The sequence below is a fragment of the Corylus avellana genome, chromosome ca4, assembly GCF_901000735.1.
Source record: "Corylus avellana chromosome ca4, CavTom2PMs-1.0".
Taxonomy (NCBI): Eukaryota; Viridiplantae; Streptophyta; class Magnoliopsida; order Fagales; family Betulaceae; genus Corylus; species Corylus avellana.
Window position 1 is genome coordinate 24,590,137 of NC_081544.1, and position 24,244 is coordinate 24,614,380.

At 36.2% G+C, this 24,244-nt stretch overlaps 4 protein-coding genes across 4 annotated transcripts; 2 read left to right on the forward strand and 2 right to left on the reverse strand.

The window, feature by feature from the left end:
* Positions 1-342: 342 nt before the first annotated feature.
* Positions 343-6,498, forward strand: LOC132177104 (CRM-domain containing factor CFM3A, chloroplastic/mitochondrial). The gene is made up of 9 exons (XM_059589323.1): positions 343-1,346; positions 2,867-3,359; positions 3,436-3,566; positions 3,888-4,238; positions 4,548-4,704; positions 4,797-5,089; positions 5,594-5,653; positions 5,774-5,863; positions 5,952-6,498. Exons 1-9 carry the CDS (start codon positions 432-434, stop codon positions 6,144-6,146), a joined length of 2,685 nt encoding a protein of 894 aa, XP_059445306.1. The 5' UTR covers positions 343-431; the 3' UTR covers positions 6,147-6,498.
* A 1,244-nt stretch (positions 6,499-7,742) lies between these two features.
* On the forward strand, positions 7,743-8,902 carry LOC132179648 (transcription factor bHLH92). The gene is made up of 3 exons (XM_059592405.1): positions 7,743-8,119; positions 8,219-8,500; positions 8,694-8,902. Exons 1-3 carry the CDS (start codon positions 7,796-7,798, stop codon positions 8,787-8,789), a joined length of 702 nt encoding a protein of 233 aa, XP_059448388.1. The 5' UTR covers positions 7,743-7,795; the 3' UTR covers positions 8,790-8,902.
* Positions 8,903-10,164: 1,262 nt separating this feature from the next.
* Positions 10,165-13,427, reverse strand: LOC132177105 (small ribosomal subunit protein uS19x). Its single transcript, XM_059589324.1, has 4 exons — positions 13,317-13,427; positions 13,073-13,221; positions 12,910-12,967; positions 10,165-10,586 (listed from the first exon to the last, which is right to left on the reverse strand). The coding sequence occupies exons 1-4, from the start codon at positions 13,317-13,319 to the stop codon at positions 10,338-10,340; spliced, it is 459 nt and encodes a 152-aa protein (XP_059445307.1). The 5' UTR covers positions 13,320-13,427; the 3' UTR covers positions 10,165-10,337.
* A 2,642-nt stretch (positions 13,428-16,069) lies between these two features.
* On the reverse strand, positions 16,070-21,538 carry LOC132179264 (calmodulin calcium-dependent NAD kinase). Its single transcript, XM_059591955.1, has 9 exons — positions 21,379-21,538; positions 21,107-21,295; positions 20,718-20,941; positions 19,919-19,980; positions 18,996-19,223; positions 18,736-18,865; positions 17,089-17,426; positions 16,869-17,013; positions 16,070-16,481 (listed from the first exon to the last, which is right to left on the reverse strand). The coding sequence occupies exons 1-9, from the start codon at positions 21,386-21,388 to the stop codon at positions 16,239-16,241; spliced, it is 1,569 nt and encodes a 522-aa protein (XP_059447938.1). The 5' UTR covers positions 21,389-21,538; the 3' UTR covers positions 16,070-16,238.
* Between the last annotated feature and the right edge of the window lie 2,706 nt (positions 21,539-24,244).

Sequence of the window (24,244 nt, forward strand, 5' to 3'; positions counted from 1 at the left end):
ACCAAAATAAAGTAGAAAGGGTGGCATGGTATCTCTAGCTTCAAACCCTACTGAGACAAATTAAAAAAATAATAATAATTAAAAAAAAATAAAAAATAAAATAAAAGGAAAAGGGAAAGAACCCACTAATTAAAACTTGTTCTTGCCATATATACCAAATCTCGTATTTGACACTGGATGTAGATTATGACTTAAATAAAAAATAAATAAAAGGTAAAAGACAAAGATATTCCTATGCCGGTGTGAGGATATCCTAGCACGCATGGAGGGTGGATAGCCACGCATCCAAACGGACTTTAGATATTACTCCCCCGCCATAGATTACAATCAAGAAGCAGACAGAGATTGAACCTCCAAAATCTCACAAAAAATCTCAGAAGGCTCACAGGTCGATCAGTTAATTGATGATATAGTTCTGAGGAGGTACTGCTATGGCTCTTGTACCAACTCGTCAATTTCACCCAACGACAACGTTTTTTGATTCATTTCAAACCTCCTTCTCCAAGTTCCATGCCACGCCCATCCGGTTCTTCAGGTATTCCTCCATTACTTCCAAAAAGTACAATTTCTATGCAAACCAAGCTTCTGTCACGTCTGCTTCAATCCCTGAGCAAGACCCACTTAGGAAATCAAATTTTTTGAGCACGAACCAACCCATTTCTCGGTATAGTTCGCACAAGAATGTGTGCAGTAGTACCAGTAATCGTAAAAGTAGTAGTAGTAATAGTTGGGTAGATAAATGGAACGAAACCCACCGACAAAACCACCCGAAACCACCTCAAGCCGTGTTGAATTACCGTAGTATGTTGAACTCGGGCTCTGCGAATAATGATGGTAATACTGGTAGTAGTACAATGGAGAAGATTGTGAAGAAGTTGAAGAAATTTGGGTACATTGACGGTGGTGATGAGGGTAAAGAGAAAAGGCAGGAGATAGCTATTGAAAAAGGGTCTGTGGAGGACATATTTTATGTTGAGGAAGGACTGTTGCCTAATTCGCGAGGTGGGTTTTCGGCGGAATCACCATTGGGGGTAGAAAATGCGTTTGGAGGTGGAGAGGTGAGGTTCCCATGGGAGAAGCCGAAGGAAGAGAAGGCGGATGATGGGGGTTCAGTGAGGAGAAAGAGTAGGACTTCAATGGCTGAATTGACTCTACCGGATTCAGAGTTGAGGAGGCTGAGGAATTTGACATTCCAGAAGAAGCACAAGACAAAAATTGGGGGTGCCGGCGTTACTCAAGCAGTCGTTGACATGATTCACGAGAGGTGGAAGACGGAGGAGATTTTGAGGCTGAAAATCGAAGGTGCAGCTGCTCTTAATATGAAAAGGATGCATGAGATATTGGAGGTTTGCTTCTTACTTTTTTCTTATATGTTTATGTTCTAGCAATTTTGTTTTCTCTTTTTGATTTTCTTAAAATGTTGTTATTTTTATAAATTTTTTGGGGAAAAGGAAAGGAGAACAAGAAATATCAGTAAGTTAAGAGGATGGAATAGGAGCTACACTTCAATTCTTAAGAAGGATAGAGCAAAGAACTTAGATCTCCAATCAAGTTCAATATGCAAATCCCTTTGGATTCTTTTAAACTAGTGCAACAAAATGTTTTTAAACAGTTCCTACTAGAGAGAGGCATTGTCACCCTTTGATATGTTTTGGCTCCTAGTCTTGCATATGGGCTGCCGAATAGGAAAGAGGAGCAGATTTCAAGGCCTTCTGATGTAGATTGGAATTCAAGGCTTATCTTATCTTATCTTTTAGTCTTTTATTAGGTTTCTTTGTTAGTCGTTCGTAGACTTCTAAATTAACTTTATTTCATTGTTATTTTAGGGCTAGAAGTCTTGGGCTATAAATATATGCTTATAGCCTTTAATAATTCAGTTTATGATTATTATTGAATTTGTTTAATAAGAATTACTCAGAGTTGAGTTTCTTTGTGTTTTTCCTTAAACCATAGATAGAATCTATAGTTTTTAAGAAGATTTCTTTGATTCTTGTGATAGTCTCACAATCTTAGAAATATTTATCCCTTCTACTTGCTGTTTTTCTTGTTCACCACAATCCTACGCTGCATCACCTTCCCTGCCTTGTTCTTCATAGTCTGTCAAAAACTATATGCCTCACGAACCATTCTGGCCAGACCTGAAGCATCTTAAATACAAAAAATAAAAGTGCATATATTGTATGCTAGTGGACTGTACAGTGGTTGAGAAGATGATATACCAGACATGAAGGTCTGTTTTGGTTAAAAGAGACACTTTAAGGATTTTTTTTTTTCAACCCAAAGTAGCCGTCCAGTGACTGACGGCCATATAAGATAGGGCATGACGATTTCAAATGAGATTTTTTTGGGAGGGTTTTACACCACAGCCTGCTTCGAAGTCCATCATAAATATTGATCGAAGGGTACCTGATTTTTTAAAAGATCTAATTGTGTTAGAGTAGTCACATATTAATTTAAGAACCGTATTCATACACTCTGTAATTCAAATATTTAGATCTTCCCTTTTTGTACGATTAGTTCACTCAGCTACTTTGTGGCTTACAATTATTTGATGTGATTATGTCATACAAAATATTTTCAAAATATAATCAAGACATAGTAGAGTGATTCAAAGAGTTCTAAATACTGGTCTTGAATCTTCAGAGGGAGTCTTAAATGGTGAATGGGTTTCCTGCTGTCATGGTTCAATGGATAATGCAATCTTTCCACTGTGACTGAACGCTTAGGATTCTTAGGTGAAGGCCATCTAACGGTCCTCTTCACAACCTGAGCATTATTTTTTTTGCAAGATTTTTTGTCATTTGTAGATTTCATTAAGTATTTTTTTTCCTTCATTTATTGGAACTACATTCTTTTTTGCCTTCAGAGAAAGACTGGTGGGCTGGTGATTTGGAGGTCTGGTACTTCTATTTCTCTGTATAGAGGGGTAAGTTATGAGGTTCCTAAGGTGCAATTGAACAAACGAATATATAAGAAAAATGAAAATTCTTCTAATTCCTTACCACCACCTACTGAAAGAACTATAAAAAATCCTGCTGAATATGGTTCTGACAATAATGTGCGTGCACCCCAATCAAAAACAACATCTTCTGCTGAGGAGAAGAAAGACACAGAATCATTGCCAGAAGTGAAGTATGAAGATGAAGTAGACAAACTTTTAGATGGTCTGGGTCCTAGGTACACTGATTGGCCCGGATGTGATCCATTGCCAGTAGATGCAGATATGCTCACAGCAGTTGTTCCTGGTTACCAACCTCCATTCAGAATACTTCCTTATGGAGTGAGATCAAAGCTTGGAGTAAAGGAGGCAACAGATTTACGAAGGCTTGCCAGGGTTCTTCCCCCACATTTTGCATTAGGTTTGCCTCTTTTCATGCTTTTTTTGCATGAACTTGAAATGTTCTTGTGATTGTGTACAAAATATTCTGTCTCCAGGTAGAAACAGGCAGCTCCAAGGTCTAGCTGTGGCCATGGCTAAATTGTGGGAAAGAAGTTCAATCGCAAAGATTGCACTTAAACGTGGCGTGCAGCTGACTACTAGTGAGAGGATGGCTGAAGAGATCAAGGTAATAAAACATACCTGGTCAACGTTTCTTACTTCAGGGAGTAATTCTTTGTTAATATGCACCTCTTTGCTCACTTATGTTATTTTTCTCTCATCTTTATTTACAAACTCCAGAAATTGCATGTGCTGTGTCTAAGCGTTCTGGACTCATATTTCATATACTAATATGAGATATGAAACCAGTCAGATTGAGAACATTAACTAACTATTTCCATCTAATGTCAAAAGCACTCATGGCTTGATCTTGTAGAGAGGTACTGGTAAATTTATCAGATTATATGCATTGAACTACTGGTAATTATATCTTGATCATTGGTTGCAGAAATTGACAGGGGGCATGCTGCTCTCAAGAAACAAGGACTTCTTAGTCTTCTATAGAGGAAAGAATTTTTTGTCACCAGATGTCACTGAAGCTTTACTAGAAAGGGAGAGATTGGCAAAGTCACTGCAAGATGAAGAGGAGCAAGCACGGTTGAGAGCTTCGGCCTTGATCATACCAAGAGTTGATATAACTGGGCAATCTGGAACTGCTGGTACACTTGGGGAAACTTTGGATGCAGATGCTAGGTGGGGTAAGACACTGGATGATCGTCATAAGGGAAAAATGATGAGGGAAGCAGAAATGAATAGGCGAGCCAACCTTGTCAGGAAGCTTGAAAAGAGGCTTGCTTTTGTGAGTTCCTTAAAACTCAGACTCAATGGCTTTAATATCAGAAATATCTTGTTATAAAAATGCTGTGTTTTTCAGTTCGTAAGTTGCTATGAATTTACATATCGCAAAAAAAGTCACTTGAGTTATTTCTTTCTTTCCTTTTTTCTTTAGGGAGAAGGACTCGAGTTCTTTCTTTAATATGCAATTCCCTTATCATTTATGAAATGTGTTATTGATGCCCAAGCTTTGCAACATTTTCTTTTATTTTTAACGGTCAAATGATCTCTTTCCACAATCTCCTTCATTAAAACTCTTAGGATTGTCTGTCAGGCTGAAAGGAAGTTAATGAAAGCTGAACAAGCCCTATATAAAGTAGAGTTGTCTTTAAAACCAGCAGAGCGGCAAGCTGACCCAGATAGCATAACTGATGAGGAGAGGTTTATGTTTCGCAAACTAGGTTTGCGGATGAAAGCTTTCTTACTTCTTGGTAACACTCTATATACCTAATTTATTAAAGATTTTTCATGTAGAGTACGCATTGATAGAGCAATATTTAAGGAAAGTGATTTCTTCTCACAGGTAGACGTGAAGTATTTGATGGCACAGTGGAGAACATGCACTTGCATTGGAAGTACCGTGAATTAGTTAAGATCATGGTGAAGGCCAAATCTTTTGACCAGGTAAAAAGAATTGCATTAGCACTGGAAGCAGAGAGTGGAGGTTTGTTGGTTTCAGTAGACAAAGTTTCCAAAGGATATGCTATTATTGTATTTCGGGGAAAGGAATATAAACGGCCAGCAACTTTGAGGCCAAAGAATCTCTTGACAAAGAGGAAGGCTTTGGCACGTTCAATTGAGCTACAAAGGCAGGAGGTACGACTATGAATTTTCATATTATTTATCCAGATTTCCTGCCTTTTCAGATATAGAGCTAAATAGTACGTCTCATATGCATTTGAGATCTTGTTAGAATCTATCTTCACCAGTGACTAGCCCTGAGCAGTACTGGGTGGGGTTCTGTTCTGTGCCGGAAAAGGGGCATGTCAGCCCCCCTTTAGTCTTGATCTTGGGGCTCCTTAGGCTGAATTATTGTGTAAGAACTGGGCCTGTTGGCATTGCTGGCATGGTAGCCAACTGATCCTGCTGGCGAACGTTATCATAGACAGTATAGATATTTGTATGCCTACATATGTATGGATGTGCATCCATCATATTGAAATTATAATACGTAAAAGAGGGGAGTTTGGGATTGTAAATGCAGGATATTCTCTGCCATCATAACGAACTCCCTTTATGTATCAAAAGGTCTTTTATGTTTTTTACTTGACATATATACAGATATCAATGGCTGAACTTTCTCGTTATTTTGTGAAACAGGCTCTCCTAAAGCATATTTCAGCTCTGCAAAGCAAAGTGGAGACACTAAGATCTGAAATTGTAAGCCCCTACATATTCTAGTTCTTGCTAGTGCAAGCCAAGCTTCTAAGTTGGCAGAGAAATATGTAGCCATCATTTTTGCGCTCAGAGTCTGATTTGGTTCATATTTTGCATTGACAGGAACAAATGGAGGTTGTGGAAGACCAAGGAGATGAAGCATTTTATGACAGATTAGATTCTGCTTATCCTACTGACGATGAAGACACCGTGGTATATGTTAATTTTCGTATTTCATTAATTTCTGCTATATAAGAGCCAGTATAACATCTTATATTATCCCATCTTTCCCCTTCTACAGGAGGAAGTAGATGAGCCTTATCTAGAGACGTATTACAGTGAAAATGAGGGCGAAGATGGCAGTGATTTCCAAAATCTAGAGCCCGAAACAAAATCTGAGGTTCCTGAGCCACATGAATATGCAGTTGCCAATTCATTGGGCATTGAAGCTTCCAATGTAGAAGAAGACAATAGCTTACCTAGATTGAGCCAATGAACAGGATAAGAATATCAGTCGGCAAGGCAGAAGACGGGGAGATTGTCAAAGGTATTATGGCAATAAGATCTTTGATATAGCCGATTACTCTGTACAAATCTTTTGGGCAAGACCATGTGTAGATAGATTTTTGTCACCTTTGCAGCATGTAAGTTGGTCTCTTGCTCTCTTCTCATCGTTAGATTTATTTAGCTACAGATTTCTCATACGGCAATGAATTTGACTTCACTTGTGGGATGACTTAGAGCTCATTATTGAGATGGCTTGCTAGTTTGCAGACAACGATGTACTCGGAATCCAAAATGTAAAAAATTTGTGTTTATTTAACAAGCCTATTATGTGGTTTTCATTATATGGGAGAGGGTGGTATTGAAAAAAATAAATAAATAAAGAAACAATTATGGTGTGAAAATATAATTATTTTAATTAAAATAAAATTGGCGTGGTCTATGTAATCTAAATAAGTTAAAAATAGAGTGAAAGGTTTGACTTGCTCCTATAATATCAACCGCTCACTCTTTTGTTGAAGGAATTGACTCCTTGAGTAACGGTAGAAGTGGGTCAATCTTGCATGGCTTTATTTGGGTTCCCAATTGCTCCTATAATATCAACCGCTCACTCTTTTGTTGAAGGAATGGACTCCTTGAGTCACGGTTGAAGTGGGTCAATCTTGCATGGCTTTATTTGGGTTCCCATGACATTAATCAAACTCATACTCTACAAACGCATGAGAACTTTACAAACACATACTGTACAACAATTCTCACTGATAATCAAATTCCTATAGGTAACTAATCTCACCTGCTAGAACCAGTTACCAGATAACCTAGAAACTTTCACCCCATTAATCAAACTCATACTATACAAACGCATGAGAACTTTACAAACACATACTGTACAACAATTCTCACTAATAATCAAATTTCTATGGATAACTAATCTCACCTGCTAGAACCAGTTATCAGATAATCTAGAAACTTTCACCCCTGATGGGTTAAGCATCATCATGCTCAGGAGGAAAACATATTGATTCAATTAAAATAGGAACTACCATTATAAATAATGATTGATAATCCCTTCTAAGATTTAACGGATTATGCTATTATTTCAATTTTTTTTTTCAAATTCAAATACTCAAAAACACAACACAATCTTATTATAAACTGAATTGAACGAATTTTTGTCCTCCGAAATAGAAAAGGTCAATTTCCAATGATGAATCTGCGTGAGAGGGAGGGTCACCCTCTCTTGTAAGTCATTGTTATTTTCAAAGGAAAAAACAAAAAAAGAAAAACTTATGTAGGAGTAGGGCCCGCCAAGTGGATGATGATCCATACGTTGAGGGCGTGCAAGTGTGGAACTGGAGGCGTTGACGTCAAATCTAACGGACAAAATTTATTGTTTCCTTTTGTATTTTACAACGGAGTCCAATTTGACAGACAGATCTTTCTTAGGAAGGTCAAGCCTGAGAGAGAGACTAGAAACTAAAACCTTGTACTCGGAAAGGTTGACCACGTGTTAAATGTGATTCAACGAGACCCCCATATATACAAGTCCCAGTTCAAGAGGACCGTTAAGTTCAACTGCCTGCAAGAACCGAAATTTGAAATTCCCGGGAGAAACAGGAGCCGAAGAGATCAAAGAGAAGAATGATGGATATGTTTTTCCCACATGATTTGCAGGGCGATTTCTTCTGGCACGACGTTTATGTGGCTCCCCCGGTGAGCGAAAGCGCTTTTGCGGCGTACGCAGAAAAACCCAGAATCGAATTCGGGTCGGGGAGTTCCGGTGGTGTGAACGTGAACAAGAGAATGATTGATTTCTTGAGGAGGAGCTGGCATCCGAGAATTGAAACAACAGAGGAGCCCGAGAAAGAGCGGTGTTTTCGGCACATGATGAACGAGCGGGTGAGGAGGGAGAAGCAGAAGCAGAGTTACATGGCCTTGCATTCCATGCTGCCTTTCGGCACCAAGGTGCGTGAGTTCTGTAAAAAACATGGGGCGTCTCTGTTTTTTTGCTGTTGTTTTTGTTATGATTCTTAGTATAGTTCTTACTAGCTTCTGTGCGTGCAGAATGATAAGAATTCGATAATTCAAACGGCGGCGAAGAAAATTGAAGAGATGCAAAGGCGAAGGGAAGAGTTGCAGAGGCGAAAATTAGAGGTTGAAGCAAATTTGGCGGCGGCGACGGAAGGGGGAGCAAAGATTAGAGTAAGGGTGGCTAATCCTGCATCTGGGATTGATTCTATGGTGGAAGTTCTTAAGTGCTTGAAGGCCTTGGGACTCAAAACCACAACCATCCGATCAAATTTCTCTGCTCATGAGTTCTCTGCTGAATTGCAGATTGAAACCCAGGTATCTTTCTCTTCCTTTCATCCCAATCTATTAAGTTGATATTTATTAATCAGTAATTGAAAGAATTTCTTTCAACCCAATTTAAATGATTTAGAGAAAAAAAACAAAATTAAATTGAGAGTAGGAATATGCACATGGGGTTTATCTAATAATATTATATTGAAACTAATTGTCTCTTTCTATGTTTTGAAAGATTGAGGTTGCTGAAGTGGAAAAGGCGATACAAAAATCACTTTATGAAGCTGAGAGGAAATTGCTTCGCCATTTCGAGGAAGGTTGGAAAAGTTAGACAAAATGGGGGCGCCCAAGACCTTCCAGCGCTTTGCTTCCTGAAAGCAAACACTTTTAACTGTACGTCGGATGTATTTATTTTATATTTTAATATAACTTGGTAAGCAAATATTAGCACGTGTTTTAAAGGTTTTACGGTCAATTGGTTCGAGAACTTAACCATGCATCTTGATTTTTATGAATTTGAATTGACTAGGAATTTGAATTTACCCATCACTCTCTCTCTCTCTCTAATTGAGCACGAGGAAATTACTGTTGCATTACTAATATTATAATATATGGGTTATTACTTATTATAAGATGAGCCTCAGTGAGAATAAAATAATTTAGCTGGGTTTACTAATGAGAGGAACTTGTCAATTGGACCCATAAAAGCCCATTCCATCACCTAAAAAGGCTAAAACACATCTGATCGCGGTAACTGCGCCTCTTGGATGCTTTTTTTGGGGAGGGTTTTTTGTTTTTTAGCAAACAAAACAAAACAAAACAAAAGCATAAACAAACAAATCCAATGTCAAATCAGAACGTTTTTTTCAACCAAAAAGAAAAAACGCCTTCTAAACAAATTTGTCAAACGAGCAATGCTCTTCAGATGATGCTTCCTGCGAATACCGGATGAAGTGACAGCCGAATAGTTCTGATAATAATGGAAGATTTGAGAGGATGATGGTTCCACAAGCCCACAGAGGTATACGTGGCTGGAGACTAGAGAGAGGATATTGCCATCAACCAACGATTACTATGAATGATTAATCGGTGTTGTTTTCACGTTAGGTAGACTTTCATTAATCACGTCAATCGCCACATAAGAAAGATAAGATCAATGTATGTTGGTTTTATTGAATTAAAAAACTTGATTAACCTCAAATTAAAAAAAACATATCTTGGTTACATCCTGTAAATTCCATTAACCGAATACAATTTAGTGGTCCATAACAGAAGCTTGACCTCGTTTTAATTTTAACAAAGCATACTTCTAATTGGTCACTTGACAGGAGATTTCTAGGGGTGTACGAAATCCCTGGGAACCCAAAATTCACCCGATTGACCCAATTCCAACCTGATCGGGTCAACTTTCGACGGTAGGCAGCTCAAATTTCACAATTTTCTTCTCTTGAATCTCAAAAAGACATAAAAAATGGTCGGAATATAGATGTTCAACTATGTAAACTTTTTCGAAACTGAGCCAACTTTCAAAAAATAATTTTTTTGACTAAAACGGCATAGTTTTAGTATATATATGAATTACTGTTGAAAAACTTACATGAAATATTCGTACCATTTAAAGCAAAAAGAAATAGATGGACAATTGCAAGCACATGAAAAAAGCTTTAAAAGTCAAATATAGAAACTAAAAAAAAACAATCCTCACAACACCAAAGGCACCAGCTTTGCAGAAGAGTATAAGCTGAAGTTCTTTCATCTAATTAAAGGGTTCATCAGCATAGAAACATTAAAACATAGCCGGAGAAACAAACAAAAATTTGATCAACATAAAGCTTCTCAGAAAAAAAAAGACTAAACATATAGGTTTCCGGTAACGATTTCACTTGAGAGGAATGAACCTTGACGAGTGGGTGGCACCAATACCAGGTCTACCATGCTTGACAGGTTTGTAGGAGATTGAGAATTCTGCAAGATAATGCCCAATCATTTCAGGCTTGATTTCAACCTGATTGAAGGTCTTGCCATTGTAGACGCCGATAACGCTTCCAATCATTTCGGGAACTATGATCATGTTCCGAAGGTGGGTTCGGACTGGTTCTGGCTTCTCACCAGCTGGGGCTTCCCTTTTCTGATCCAAAACATCATGAAAAATTCAATACTTGAGTATGCAATGAAGTTAAAGGAATCAATATTTCACAAAAAGTAGCAACACGCTCCATCAAAATTGCACTAACTTATCATAATACCAAATCAAATTCCAAGCAAAGAACATTTTAGCAACCCAAAAAAAAGGAACATTACATAAGAAAGAAATAACGACAGCAAATTAGTTCTATCGTGTGTAGAGATTCCACCAACACATTTCACTCAGCAAGATAAACATTTCTCAACCATAGTCAATTTAAAATTTGAGTCTGAGCTAAACAAATAGATAAGCCATTGCCAATAGAAGAAAAGGACAAAAAAAACCAACATGCTATTTAAGTGAACTGTGAATTACAGATAAACGAAATTGATACAGAAAATGTAAAGCTAAGCAGAATCCTTTTTGAAAATTTAGTAACAAGGAAAGAAAATGGTTTCATTTCTCATAAAATTCTAAAATTTAAAATCAAGTATTGCATTTTACACCAGTGAATAAAGGACCAGTCCTGATCTCCTCCATTTCAATTGATACGACATTACTTGGTCTTTTGCTGCGTCTAAATGGTATACAAAGTACCATGTCATTTAAAAAAATTTCAATGTCTTGGCAACAATTTTACCATGTGGCAACATATACACCATTAGCATGAAATCTAAACAAGACACTGAAATTGAGAGGATCCTAAGCCCAGTCATTACTGCCCATGATAATATGAGATTTTATATTGTATCCCAATTAATAATTACTAGCAAACATGTTGACGATTTTATATTGTATCCCAATTAATAATTACTAGGAAACATGTTGACAAATAACTCAACATTGTTGAACGGGCGATTATTTCCCTCTTTCCAAACTGTCCACATAAGACAAGGTGGACTTCATTTTTTATGCCATCTAAATAACCCTTGCCAACAAAAATAAACATCAACAACCTAAAGAGGCATCGCCCACTTATCATGAAATCTTAAAAAGAAAAAACCAAAGGTCATTAGCAACTATGCAACGAAGTAGAAGTGATCAATACACTCACCACAACATTTCTACCAATCCATTACATATCACAATTTACGTTTGAAACTTGTCCAACTTACACGACCAGTCAATCTGAGTGATTGGAACTTTAACAGCAGCGAGCCATATTAAATAACCCATTTTTAGCTAAGATTGGCTTCCGGTGATGGAATCCATCTCACCAAGCCTCCAGCTCTTTTTTTTTCCTTCTCTAAGAACTTGATGGACATTACAATCACATTGTACAGCAATTGTGTCCCACAAACATTTTTATGCATACCATCAAACCTAAAACCAAGCCAATACGAATGATAGCATATCTCATGAGCAACAATTATAGATTATCAACCTAAGCAACCCCGATAATGCTGTAAATTCATATATTCAACCTCAGACACTAGCTTTACCTATACATATCTTAGACAGGACCAATAACCTCCAATAGGAAACAATGTAGTATCACTTTCTGAGAGTTACTATTCTAAGATTAATGCTGTAACTTCATATATTCAACCTCAGTAACTTGTTTTACCTATACATATCCTAGACAGGACCAATAACCTCCAATAGGAAACAATGTAGTATCACTTTCTGAGAGTTACTATTCTGAGATCATCTTCAGCTCTAGTGATAAGTATATGAAAGTAAACTCGAAAACCTCATTCCATGGTTACACTATACAATCTCATAACAAATACAAAAGTCCTCCAAAGAACCCATACAAAATGTTGACCTCTATTCAACAAGTACAAATGCCTGCAATGATTTCCGAAGAAAAAAAAAACCATGCCTTCATCTTCCATAAGAAATAAACTTTAGCTTAAGCAATAAAAAAAATTAGACAAACCGCAGTTATTTTACACCTAATAATCCTATACATACAATTTCCTGCAACAACATACAAAGCTGATTAAGAGAGCAAAAGGGTAATAAAGCACAAGTCTCTCACCACTCCACACCAAATCAATCAACTAAGAGCATAAATACAATTATACCACGCAGTAACTAAATTTTAGAATGAATACAAAATCAATCAAAAATAGCACGCCACGGACGTAGTAATCCTATTAAACTGTACGATACAAAAAAAAAATTTAAAAAGTAGCCAAACAACAAGCAACATTTGGCAAATACGCAGAAAACCCATTACAAAAAACATATCCACAACCAAAAGAGAACAAGAAAGACATAAAAATACAGAGTCCAAAACTTTAATATCCAATAACAAAAAGCACCACATTCAACATAATATCCATAAGAAATACAAAACAAAATGGTTAAGAAAAGTTACCGCTTTGCGAAGCTTCTTGATCAGGGCCATGGGCTTCCGCTTCAGCCCCCTCTGAAACCTATACCACCACAATCAACAGGAACAAATCAGACTCATTTTCCACCCGCAACACAAAAACCAAGTATCATACTTTCAGATTCTTATCAAACGCCACAATCTCTACCTTCTGCGCGCACGGGCGCTGAAGAGCTTGACGAGCTCGTCTGTGGACATGTCGAGGAGGGCGTCCAAATCGACCCCTCTGAAACTAAACTTCTTGAATGTTCTCTTCTTCGGCACTCCTGCCGCCGCCACATCGGTTTCAACGTCAGCCTGACACGAAACACACACAGACAATGAAGGTGAGAGTCACAGAACAGGGAGAAAGAAGCCAGTGTGGATTGGAAAGAGTGGAATTTGGGGCTTACCATGGTTGTAGCTTGGACTCTGAAAAACCCTAGTTGGACCGAAGCTTGGGTTTGATCTGTGGCCGCTAGGGTTTTGAGGAAGTGAAAGCGTTTCGGAGACGGAGATGTTTATATATATTGGGTAGTGTGTGAATGTAGCCCTAGATGGACTGTGACAAAATGTTTGCATATCAGGACCTCTAAGTTTCTTTAATTGATTTTCAGTCCGGTCTTGAGTCTCCTGACTTAGCTTGAGGGACGCTGCATGCCCCTTCTAGCAAAAAATATTTGTTAAAATGCTCTTTTAGTTTTTAAATTTGCTTGTCGTAAGTCAGAATCTCTCCCTCCGTTTGTTAAAATTTTATTTAAACAAAAATCCAAATACAAAATACTACTAAAAATATAAAAATAATTTTTAGAACTTTTTTAAGGATTAAATACTCCAAATCCCGAGGTTTCTCAACATTATTTCTTTCTCCCTGAGGTTTTATTTTTATCACAGGAGGTCCCTGTGGTTTTGATAATAGACCAAGTTAGTCCTCTAGTTGACTTAACGAAATTCCACGTGAACCAATCACATGTTGACACGTGGCACTTACTTAATTTTTTAAAAAAAAATTTTAAAAAAAATGTATTTTCTAAAAAAAAAAAAAAAAAAAGATTGGGGGTGGCCTGGGCACCCCCATCTGGCCGGATGGGGGTGGCCGAAATCACCCCCAGTACCCACTGGGGGTGGCTTAGCCACCCCCATGGAGCCTTGGGGGTGGCTCGAGCCTAAGGGGTGGCTGAAACCACCCCCCAACCACCGGTGGGGTAGTTTGACCACCCCATCCGGCTGATGGGGGTGGCCATGTGAAACCACCCGATCTCATTTTAAAATTTTAAAAAATTTAAGTGCACTGGCGTGTTAACATGTGTTAGTCATAAATTATTAAGAATCTTAATAATAATTTGGTCTATTATCAAAACCACATGGACCTCCTGTGATAAAAATGAAACTCCATGAAAAAAAAAAAAAAAAAAAAAAAGTTGAAAAACCCTATGGGAGGTTTGGAGTATTTAACCCATTTTTTAAACCAATAAACAAAAATGTCCCCGGAACACATCAACAAACAAAACCTCTAATTGTTTTACTTATATTATTTCAAGAATCTATTTTTAAGAAGAAAAATGTTACGCACTCTCAAATGTACACTTTTTTATATGACACTAGAAAAGTGCAATTAAAGTTTGGATGAATTACTATTGAATCATCTAATCTCGATGTGAATTACTATTGGATCTAAATATGCATTTGAGAATGTGAGAATAAGTGTACGTAACATTTATCTTTTAAAAAATATTAACTCCTTCAAAAAATAAAATTTGTAAAGATCTAGCACTGACAAAAAAAAAGATAACAAAGGATCTAATGGCAAAGACAATAAAAGAGTTACATTTCGGTTAAAAAATAAAAAATAAAAAAACCAACGTTGTTTCTTTTATCTTACAATAGATGATATATTGTTCTCAATGGGTAACTCAATTGACTAGAGACCATGCCTTATGAAATAGAAGTCACTAGTTCGAATCTTGCATTCTTTTTTTTTTTTTTTTTTTTTTAGAATAAAGTTGTAACTTGTATTAATCAATCAAAAGATAGAGCAATTTGGTTCATCAAAATTATATTACGGATACACTTAGGAATTTTTTCCCTCAAAATATTATCGGTGACTTGTTGGATTGCCACTCTTGCTAGTCTATGAGTTGTGTTATTACCAGCTTGATTCACATGACAGCACTTCCAGTTGCAGGATCATCCGCGTATCTACCACAGACTTCAAATCTTCTCATTCGAGTTCATGCCTTCACAACTTGGAGTGCATCTCCCTCCAAATAGATGGCTTGCATAGGTAGTTCTTGACATAGTTTAGCTGCATGATAGGATGCTAAGGCCTCACCGGCAGTTGGTTCCAATGTACCAAATTGGGCAAGACATCGTGAGCCGCCGTCACCTTTCCCTAGGAATCTCGCACTAGCACCCAGTCGTCCAGTATGTTTAAAATAGATGGCTTGCATAGGTAGTTCTTGACATAGTTTAGCTGCATGATAGGACGCTAAGGCCTCACTGGCAGTTGGTTCCAATGTACCAAATTGGGCAAGACACCGTGAGCCGCCATCACCTTTCCCTAGGAATCTCGCACCATCACTCCAGCACCCACTCGTCCAGTATGTTTATCAAATGCGGCATCTCAGTTTGCTTTATACCAACCGACTGGAGGTGCATTCCATTTTATACTACGTGCTTCCTCCTCTTCATGGCTAGTTAGGGTCACGATAATATGGACCTGTTGATACTTCTCAACCAACTTCATCATTTCCCGCACAATAACATCCAGTGGGTAAAACTCCCATCATGGATCACTGCATTTCTACGGAACCATATTCTCCATGCAATTCCCACAAGCTTCAAAAAATTCCTCCTTGCCACACTTTTTTAGTATCTGTTCCGCTACACGTGGGAAATCTAGTGCACTAAAGGAGCATTTTTGAAAGCTTGTAGTACTCGGGCCCCCACACATACATTGCCCAAGGACACTCCCATAAAATATGGTACACTGTTTCAGCTTCAATTTCGCATATAGGACACAAAGGATCTTGCACAACCTTTTGTCGAAATAAATTATTTTTTGTTGGCAAAAGGTTGTGGCAAGCTAGCCAGGTGAAGTTTTTTTTACTATTAAATTTACTTTTAGTATATTAACTATTAAATTTTTTTTATATACTTTTCAATGTGAAAAAGAAAGAAAGAAAAAACATTGCACAACTCTTGGACTATCATTTGACATCCCAGTCAGTTAGTTCTATTACAGAGAAAGTGCTTCATTCTATGAGGTGAGGGTACCTTCTTCCAACAAAAATTAAGGTGAAGATTGGCAAACTCAATATTACGTACAAATGGAGTCAAATATTTTTTAGATTTTCAATTCTTTGCACACAAGTCCTCAGCTCCAGTTGAAGAGTTGCCCTCGCCGGTGACAAAATGATGTCTTTCCAAATGGAACTGAGCTCCGTCACCTGAGTTGAGTGGTTGTAAAGGTCGTATATGGATTCGGCTTCATCGTTCAAACTGCTTACTCTTGTCAAACATTTGATTCCCTCTGGATCCTCCAGCAGTTTGTTGTCTCCGTCTTTCCATCCCACCAACTGCACATTTATATGCTAATCATGTCAGATTAATATATATACTTGTATTATTAACTATATATTTAACTCATCATATCAACTTAAGCTTGATAGGATGCATAGGATAAACACCAAGATTTTCGTTGATCTTGATAAACTTCAAGGCCCAATGGCCCATTGATCAGGAGATGCATGCCAATTCTACACAGTTGGCCGTTAGACTCTCCCCATGCCTATCTTCTTCACATTCCCTTTTTTCTGAACAAGCCTAATTTTCACATGCTTATGTTTTTGTTCGAAATTTTCACATGTTTTTGCAATACCCCTTTTTTTTTGAAGTGATGTTTGTGCAGTAATTCAGGTCGACTGAAAAGACAAAAAGGAGAAGTAAAAGCTTTTGGTTTTTACCGCAGGTGGTCCTCCCACAGCATCGGTACAATAGAGCCTGGCATTATCAACAAGTTGGCAATATCCTCGAAATGCACCGGCAAATCTCTTGTGGGATTTCAACTGTGAATTCACCCTCACTGCCCTTCCCATTATTATAGCTCGCCTGCACAAAAAAAATATCAGTATCATTGAGATCTTAGAGGATATCGTCATATACAATTTGACAGTAATGGTATACCTGATGCCTCTGACAACAGCTAGATAAGCATCACAAACCACCCCGACCAGCTCTATTCTGTAAGGTTTTCTCTTGGGAGCTTCTCCATTTTCTTCTGGTTGCTCTTCTTCTTCATCTTCTTTCACCTGCTCCCAGTAATTTTCAGTAATGGTGCCATCGTCGGCAACCTTGTAGCCTACCCCCATCCGGTAACGACATTTGTGAACATTACGTGCCATAGCAATTGTCTGCTCAACAAAGGGCTCCCATGATAGAGTCCCATCCATTATCACATCCCGCCCTTCGTTAAGTGCCGTCACTAGTACTGATGATGCAGCATCAGTCGAAGACTGGTGCACCTAATAATAAACCATACAATTCAATACTATTTTTCATCATTGTAAGAACATCTCAGCAGATGATGAGGCAAAACCATCATATCGTGTATATATTTAACTAATATGAGCCAAAAATCAGGTCCCACTTCGTTACATGTGGTGCAGACATTAAGAAAGCATGACAAAAATTGATGTCGTTGTGGTCAATTAATTGACGATGCCCGTACTGTGTTACTGTCATTACAATAGTGGGGTTGTATCATGTTAGACAGGAGACGAACAAAACAGCTGATAAGTTAATAAATAATGCACTCGATCTCTTTTATGAATAAAGTGGTCCATATTGAGGATGTCCCTTAGTGTGTTAATTAAGGATATTGTTAAAAAATGGGATATCTTCACTTTTAAATCCTTAAATTATCACGCGATTTGATAAGTTTTATAAACTTCAGAACCTCTCAATTTAAACCCCTGAACTTTCAATTGCAGTTAATTTGAATCCATCCATTAACTTTTAATGGAAATACCTAAAAAGACCAAAATATTCATGATTTTTTTTTATTATTAATTTATAGGGAAAATTACACTTTCCCCCCAAACAAAGTTTGGGGCGATTTTTAATTCGACCACCAATGTTTCAATTTTTGCAATGCACCCCCCTAAACTTGCAAATTTTTTTTAATTCGACCAATTTCATCCAAAAATTCCTATATTGCCCCTAATTTTTTTACTTTTTTATTTTTTATTAAAAAAAAATAAAAATTGGGGGTTGCAAAAATAGCCAGATGGCCAAAGAGCCACCCCGAATTTATTTTTTTAAAAATTTTTTTATAAAAAATAAATTATGGGCAATATGAAAATTTTTGGATGAAATTGGTCGAATTGAAAAAAATTTGTAAGTTTGGGGAGTGCACTGCAAAAATTGAAACATTAGTGGTCGAAATCGCCCCAAACTTTAGGGGGTAAAGTGTATTTTTCCCTAATTTATAATTAAATGTAAATTTGAAATTTTATAAAAAAAAAAATAGATAAATAAAAAATCAAGGGTATAAATGTCATTGTCTCAATTTTAATGTTTACAATCTGATGAAAAGGTTCAAATTGACTACAATTGAAAGTTTAAGGGTTCAAATTGAAAGGTTTTAAAGTTTGAAGAACTTATCAAATCGTATGATAATTCATGAGTTTAAAATGAAGTTACTTCTTAATTAAAACATTTTATCATCAATAAATTGAATGAATGAATGGTTAAAAACAAAAACAAAAAAAGCTACAGTAATTATCAACTTGTGAGATGGTCTAAGTTGAAAGAGAGAATTAGTGTAAGTACCAGTTCAGCAGTCTGAAGCATGTCATGGTGATGGCCTCTAGAACTAAGGGCTCTGTAGAGAACATCGGTCTCTTTGAAAGCATCAGCCTCCACTACCACGGCATTTGCCGCTGCTCCCGACCAGAATGGTCTGCCAAATGCACATCCAGCCTGACATCAATAAACATATGCACTATTCTATTCTACGACCAACCACCTTCGATCATTTTAACTTGGAAGACAATTAAACTAATAAGTACTAGTGATGAAAAGGCTTTTACTCTTTGAGAATGTCTTTTAAGACGGTGCTCTTGCCAGCTCCCATGCCACCACCCATGAGCAGCAGCACCGGACTCCTGTCATTGTGGGCAACCGGCACCATGACCTCCGTACAGTGTGATTCATCACCCTTTGTTGTACTGCTGCCGATTGCTTTCATCTCTTCCATCAATGTACAAAACACCCTTGTCACCTTCAAATCCTTCTGCAGCAACTCAAATCTCCGGTTCCTATCAGATCGGTCAACTAATTGAAATTAAACTAAAAATGAACTTTAATTTAGGCTCATGAATTAATGTGTGCAATCTTCAAAATTGTCCATGCCAAAAACTTCTTGCTACTGCATTAACGAACTCCAACTTCCCTTTTACAACACTTGAAGGTGGTGTTTGGTAAATGGGTTGGCCTAGACACTGTAGTTGATGTAGATTGATGTGAAAAAAAAGTAAAAATATTTTGTATAAAAAAGTGAAAAAGTGGTAAGAAAAAGTGAAAAAGTTTTGTTTTGTGGTGATTTTTTTATTTGAATAATAATAAAAAGTGAATGATGTGATATAAAAAGTGAAAAAGCTAAAATGTTTTGATGTTATTTTTTTTAGAAATGGTGATGAACAGGGTCTAAGCCAACTCCAACCCCTTTACCAAACAAGCCCATTTGCGATATTTTTGTCAAGCCAATAGCACTTATTAGATATTTCTATCCTATCCTTATCTGTTCACTATAAATATAATATATATTTTGTGCTTACTTTTTATGCAAAGTACCTTTTGTCTGTAGTATTGGCTTTGAATTATAATTATTTGAAATTATAAAGGGGCGGAAGTGATTGCTATGTTCACAATACAATAACTATCTCAGGTATGTACAGGAGATATATATGCAGATTAACTATAAGAAATGCAAACAATAAAGAATCAGAGTCACCTGGTAGCTGCCAACAAGAAGTCTTTGAGCTTTGTTTTCTGCTGAGATTCAACACTCAAAACCTGCCAGTCAAAGGAAAATTGCGAAACATTACCTACCAAATTATGTGGATGAATAAATAATTAGAAGGGGGAGATTAATCAATTTTAGGGAAAATCAAATTTAGTCCCTAGATTTCTATGCAATTTCAATTTAGTCTATAAATTTTTAATTTTGACAATTAAGTCTTTCCATTTTTATCTTGTTTCAAATGGGTATGTCCTTAAGTGAACTTAAGGGTATGGCACGTCTCAATTAATTTTATACGACTCTCGTTTGACACATAATGTGTCAACCGTTCACACCACGTGGCACTCTTACTTTAAGATATAAATATACCCAAAAAAAAAAAATTAAAAAAAAAAAAGTGGTGGCCGACCGACCAATTGTGTCATGTGGCACCTACAATTAGCACATGATGTGTCAAGCGAAAACCACATGGCATTAATTGATTGACAAGATTTGGCGCATCGTAATTAATTAAACAGTAAGATAAGGGAATGAACTATTTACAATTAGAGGAAAACCAAAAGTATTTAATTGCAAAAGTTGAAAATTAAAGAATTAAATTAAAATCAAATCAAATAGTAAGGACTAAATTTAATTTTTCCCTAAATTTTCAAACATGGAAAAGAAAAGTACCCATTTCAATGTTCGTTTTTCTTTTCCCGTTTGAACCTTCGTTTTGAAAGGTTTGGTTTAGAGTTGACACCTTGCTTAATTTGGAAGTTGGAAGTAATATATATATACACACACATACCTGATTAATCAAGTGAGAAGCTTGACCCCAATGAAAAGCAAAATAACTGAGGATGCATTTATCAAACTCTTCAATCAACTTAACGTAGAGAGAATTTGCTTCTGCTTCATTAGCAAAATATTCATAGATTCTATCTTCACACCCTTTGACTTTTCTCAAATAATCGTAAGCTAACTTGCATAGCTGGGGACACTCGTTTGCATCTCGAAATCCCATTTGCCTTGCTGCACCATAAACAAAATATATATATAATTAATCCTTTATTTATTTTATTTATATAAAAAAAGAAAAAAACTTCTTCATCTTCATCATATGACTTTTCATAGAATTTCTTCATGGCTTTTGTGTGTGTGTGGGTTTTGAGTAGATCAAGGATGGAAAAAAGTTACCAACATAGTGGGAGAATCTTTCGAGCTTGCCAACACGACCAGATTCTGTCCTTTCTATCCGTGGAATGATGTTTTGATCGGTGAGCGGCTTACACCTGTGGCGGTAATACCGCGTGGCGGCGGCTGCAACGAATCCGAAGAAGGAGGCATCAAGGATGTGTGCGAAAAAGACTTTGCCATGGCTACCATCTGAAGACAGTTTGTGGGAAAACTTGTTTTTGTCACTATAATCAAGAGAGAGCTAGATAGAGAGAGCGAGAGAGATGGCTTACCAGGCCGCATCTTGTTGAAACTCAGAGCCCAGAGGAGGATACTGGAAACCTGCAGAGTGCAGTCGATGGTTTGCTTGGCTTTTATTTATGGGTTGAAATTTAGAAATTAGAGATCTGATGGAGCCAAGCGGGTGTCCCTTTGGGTTTTTATGATAACAAAAAATTTCAGTATCTCATATGATATGACCATTGATTTCACCGACAAGATAAAGAACTTTTTATTTTTTTTATTTATTTTTTTATTTATAATAAGAGAACATATTTTAGGCGTGCCTTGATGAAAGTAATTTGATATTACACGAAATCGAACAAAAACTCATTATTTATTATGAGTTCGTTTTAATCAATTTGCTCCATTTTTTATATGGACATCTGAGTTTTTTTTTAACATGTTCACATAAGGGAAGGATGAGAGAGATTCGAACTAGTGACTTTCGTTTTATGAGACGTAATTCACATCTGATTGAGTTACCCTTTAAAACTTGACATCTGAGTTTGATTTAATAGAAGAAAAAAAAAAAAAAAAGTCTCAATTGATTTATTTATTGCCTGGCTGGCTTCAACCTCAAAATATAATAATATATTTAATCTTTTAAATTTGATGTGACATTATCTTATCAAAAACAAAGAAGCATTGCTTTCATTATTTACTAATATTGTAGAGCTAGCGAAGGAGGAGTAGTCATAAGTCATGTATCCTTAATAATTACCTTGCTATGTGTTTTCAACTTTTCCAACTTTCATCCAACATTGGTTCAAGAATAATGTTATTGGGTAAAAAAATCAATGGTTAATTTCTTGATATTATCTAATTGACTAAAAGTCAAAGGTCAAACAAGGAGAAGAGGGAATATTTCCATCTCATGTAAGAGACAAGCTCCGAATGAATGGGAGTTAGTTCTGAATTACGGCTGACAACCATTTTTGCAATACGAAATCTGAATATATGTACTGCATGTAAATTGTTTTTTTTTTTTTTTTGATAGTTTCCAGCTATATATATACCAACAGCTTTATGCATTTCGATTGAATACGATAAAAAAATAATTTCACTGCACCGTAACAAAAATGAATTCAAGTAAAAAAAAGTAAAAATGTGTTAGTGTAGAAAAGTAAAAAAAAAAAATTATTCTGTAGTAATTTTTTTACTTAAATAATAGTAAAAACTGATTTATTTAATAAAAAAGTAAAAATATTGAGAAATTAAATTTTGTAAGAAATAATACAAGGCATTAATGGCCTTTGCCAAAAAAAGAGTCATGATTCACTGCACGCGGCGTGCGTAGCACGCCCGTGCAGGAATCACTTTTTTTAAAAAAAGGCCCTAACGTAAGGGAAATGCTTTTTTGCATTCTCCCCACCATCTCCCCACCATCTCTTCTCTCTTTACTTTTTTGTTTTATTTTATTTTATTTTTGAAAAAATCAAAATCCAAGTGAAGAGATGGTGAGTAGATGGTGGGGAGAATGCATTGTAGCATTCCTCCTAACGTAAAGTGAAAACATGCATGTGCTGGGCTCCCTCATCAGGCACCACGTGCAAAGTCATAATGACTTGTATCATTTCTTGACTACTGGGCTCCCTCATCAGGCACCACGTGCAAAGTCATAATGACTTGTATTATTTCTTGACTACGCTCCCTAATGATCCACTCCCTTGACTACGTTCCCTAATCTTCCTAAACTTGAAAGATGTGATACTGGGAGAGATGTGCAACATAATGACATATGATTTAGATTTTGAAAATAACTTCAATTATATCGTGGTTTAAATTAAGTGTTTTGTACGTTATAACAAAAAGTAAATATCTTAACTTGAAACACAAAAAAAAAAAATAATATAATCATTCACAACAAATAATTTCACTTATTTTGACAAAATACGTATTGATAAACCATCAGATTCACTGTCTAAGTTGGTTTTGAAGATTCTGGTGTTGAGAACTCGGAGGTGGGTGAGAGTTCGGTAGTAAGTGATGATCTATGGATTAGAATTAATGAAAAAAGTTCATTAGATTTTTTTGAATTAAAAATACAATATTTTCATTTTAATTGTATTTGATATTTTTACTTGATGTCTAACATTTATAAAAATAAAGAGTATAGTAGAATGATTAGCATGATTTTCAAAGTGAAGGAGCATTCTTTTGTAATCATACGTCCAAAACAGATGATAAAGCTTTCTAATAAGTCATAAGTGGAATATTAATATAATCCAACAAGGGGGGTATACCATTAGAAACGTGGTTACCTGTATGCCACATTATATAATTGAAGCCAATGGATCAGCATCCTCTCTAATTTAATTTAAAAACATGCATTATTTCAAGAAGAAGCCATCTCCAATATTTTATATGATATTTTAAGTAAAGATATCACTGACCTGACCATCCAAGAAATTCAGATTTGCTTTTATTCGGCAATGTACTCTTGAATCACATGCCTAGTTTAAAGTGCTCAGATATTATATACAAAGTCTTTGAGCTGCCCATCTGTACTTGATTCGAGCTTGGGGGACCGAAAAGGACAGTCAGGTTATGAGTGTTTTTGTTAATCGGAGTGTTTTTCTTATTTTTTAAATTAAAAAATAAGGACAAAGTTTCAGAAGCAATATATAATTTTTATTTTTAAAAAAATATCAAAAAATATAAATTATTGCTTCAAAAACTTTTTTTTATTTTTTATTTTTTTAATTAAAAAATAATACAAAAATTAGCTCAAAGTTGAGCAAAATAGTTGTACATTTAACATTTTCCTTAAAATATATGATAAACAGATAAAAGTCGAGTAGGTGGGGACGGGGATATTTGAATTGTAAGAGCATCTCTTACAAGATTTTTCATTTTAACTATTCAAAATATATATAT

Bases quoted from the DNA above. Each gene is read 5' to 3' on its own strand.
- LOC132179264 (XM_059591955.1), bottom strand. The intron at 19,224-19,918 runs GTGACTCTGATT...CCGATCTGATAG, and splicing joins TTCTTGTTGGCAGCTACCAG to GAACCGGAGATTTGAGTTGC. The intron at 17,014-17,088 runs GTATACCATTAC...TTTTTTGTGCAG, and splicing joins GCTGTTGTCAGAGGCATCAG to GCGAGCTATAATAATGGGAA.
- LOC132177104 (XM_059589323.1), top strand. From the start codon at position 432: ATGGCTCTTGTACCAACTCGTCAATTTCACCCAACGACAACGTTTTTT. The intron at 3,567-3,887 runs GTAATAAAACAT...CATTGGTTGCAG, and splicing joins GGATGGCTGAAGAGATCAAG to AAATTGACAGGGGGCATGCT. The intron at 4,705-4,796 runs GTAACACTCTAT...TTCTTCTCACAG, and splicing joins GAAAGCTTTCTTACTTCTTG to GTAGACGTGAAGTATTTGAT.
- LOC132179648 (XM_059592405.1), top strand. From the start codon at position 7,796: ATGATGGATATGTTTTTCCCACATGATTTGCAGGGCGATTTCTTCTGG. The intron at 8,120-8,218 runs GTGCGTGAGTTC...CTGTGCGTGCAG, and splicing joins TGCTGCCTTTCGGCACCAAG to AATGATAAGAATTCGATAAT. The intron at 8,501-8,693 runs GTATCTTTCTCT...ATGTTTTGAAAG, and splicing joins AATTGCAGATTGAAACCCAG to ATTGAGGTTGCTGAAGTGGA.
- LOC132177105 (XM_059589324.1), bottom strand. The intron at 12,968-13,072 runs GTAGAGATTGTG...GTGGTGGTATAG, and splicing joins AGCGCCCGTGCGCGCAGAAG to GTTTCAGAGGGGGCTGAAGC. The intron at 10,587-12,909 runs GTAACTTTTCTT...GTTTTGGATCAG, and splicing joins TCAAGAAGCTTCGCAAAGCG to AAAAGGGAAGCCCCAGCTGG.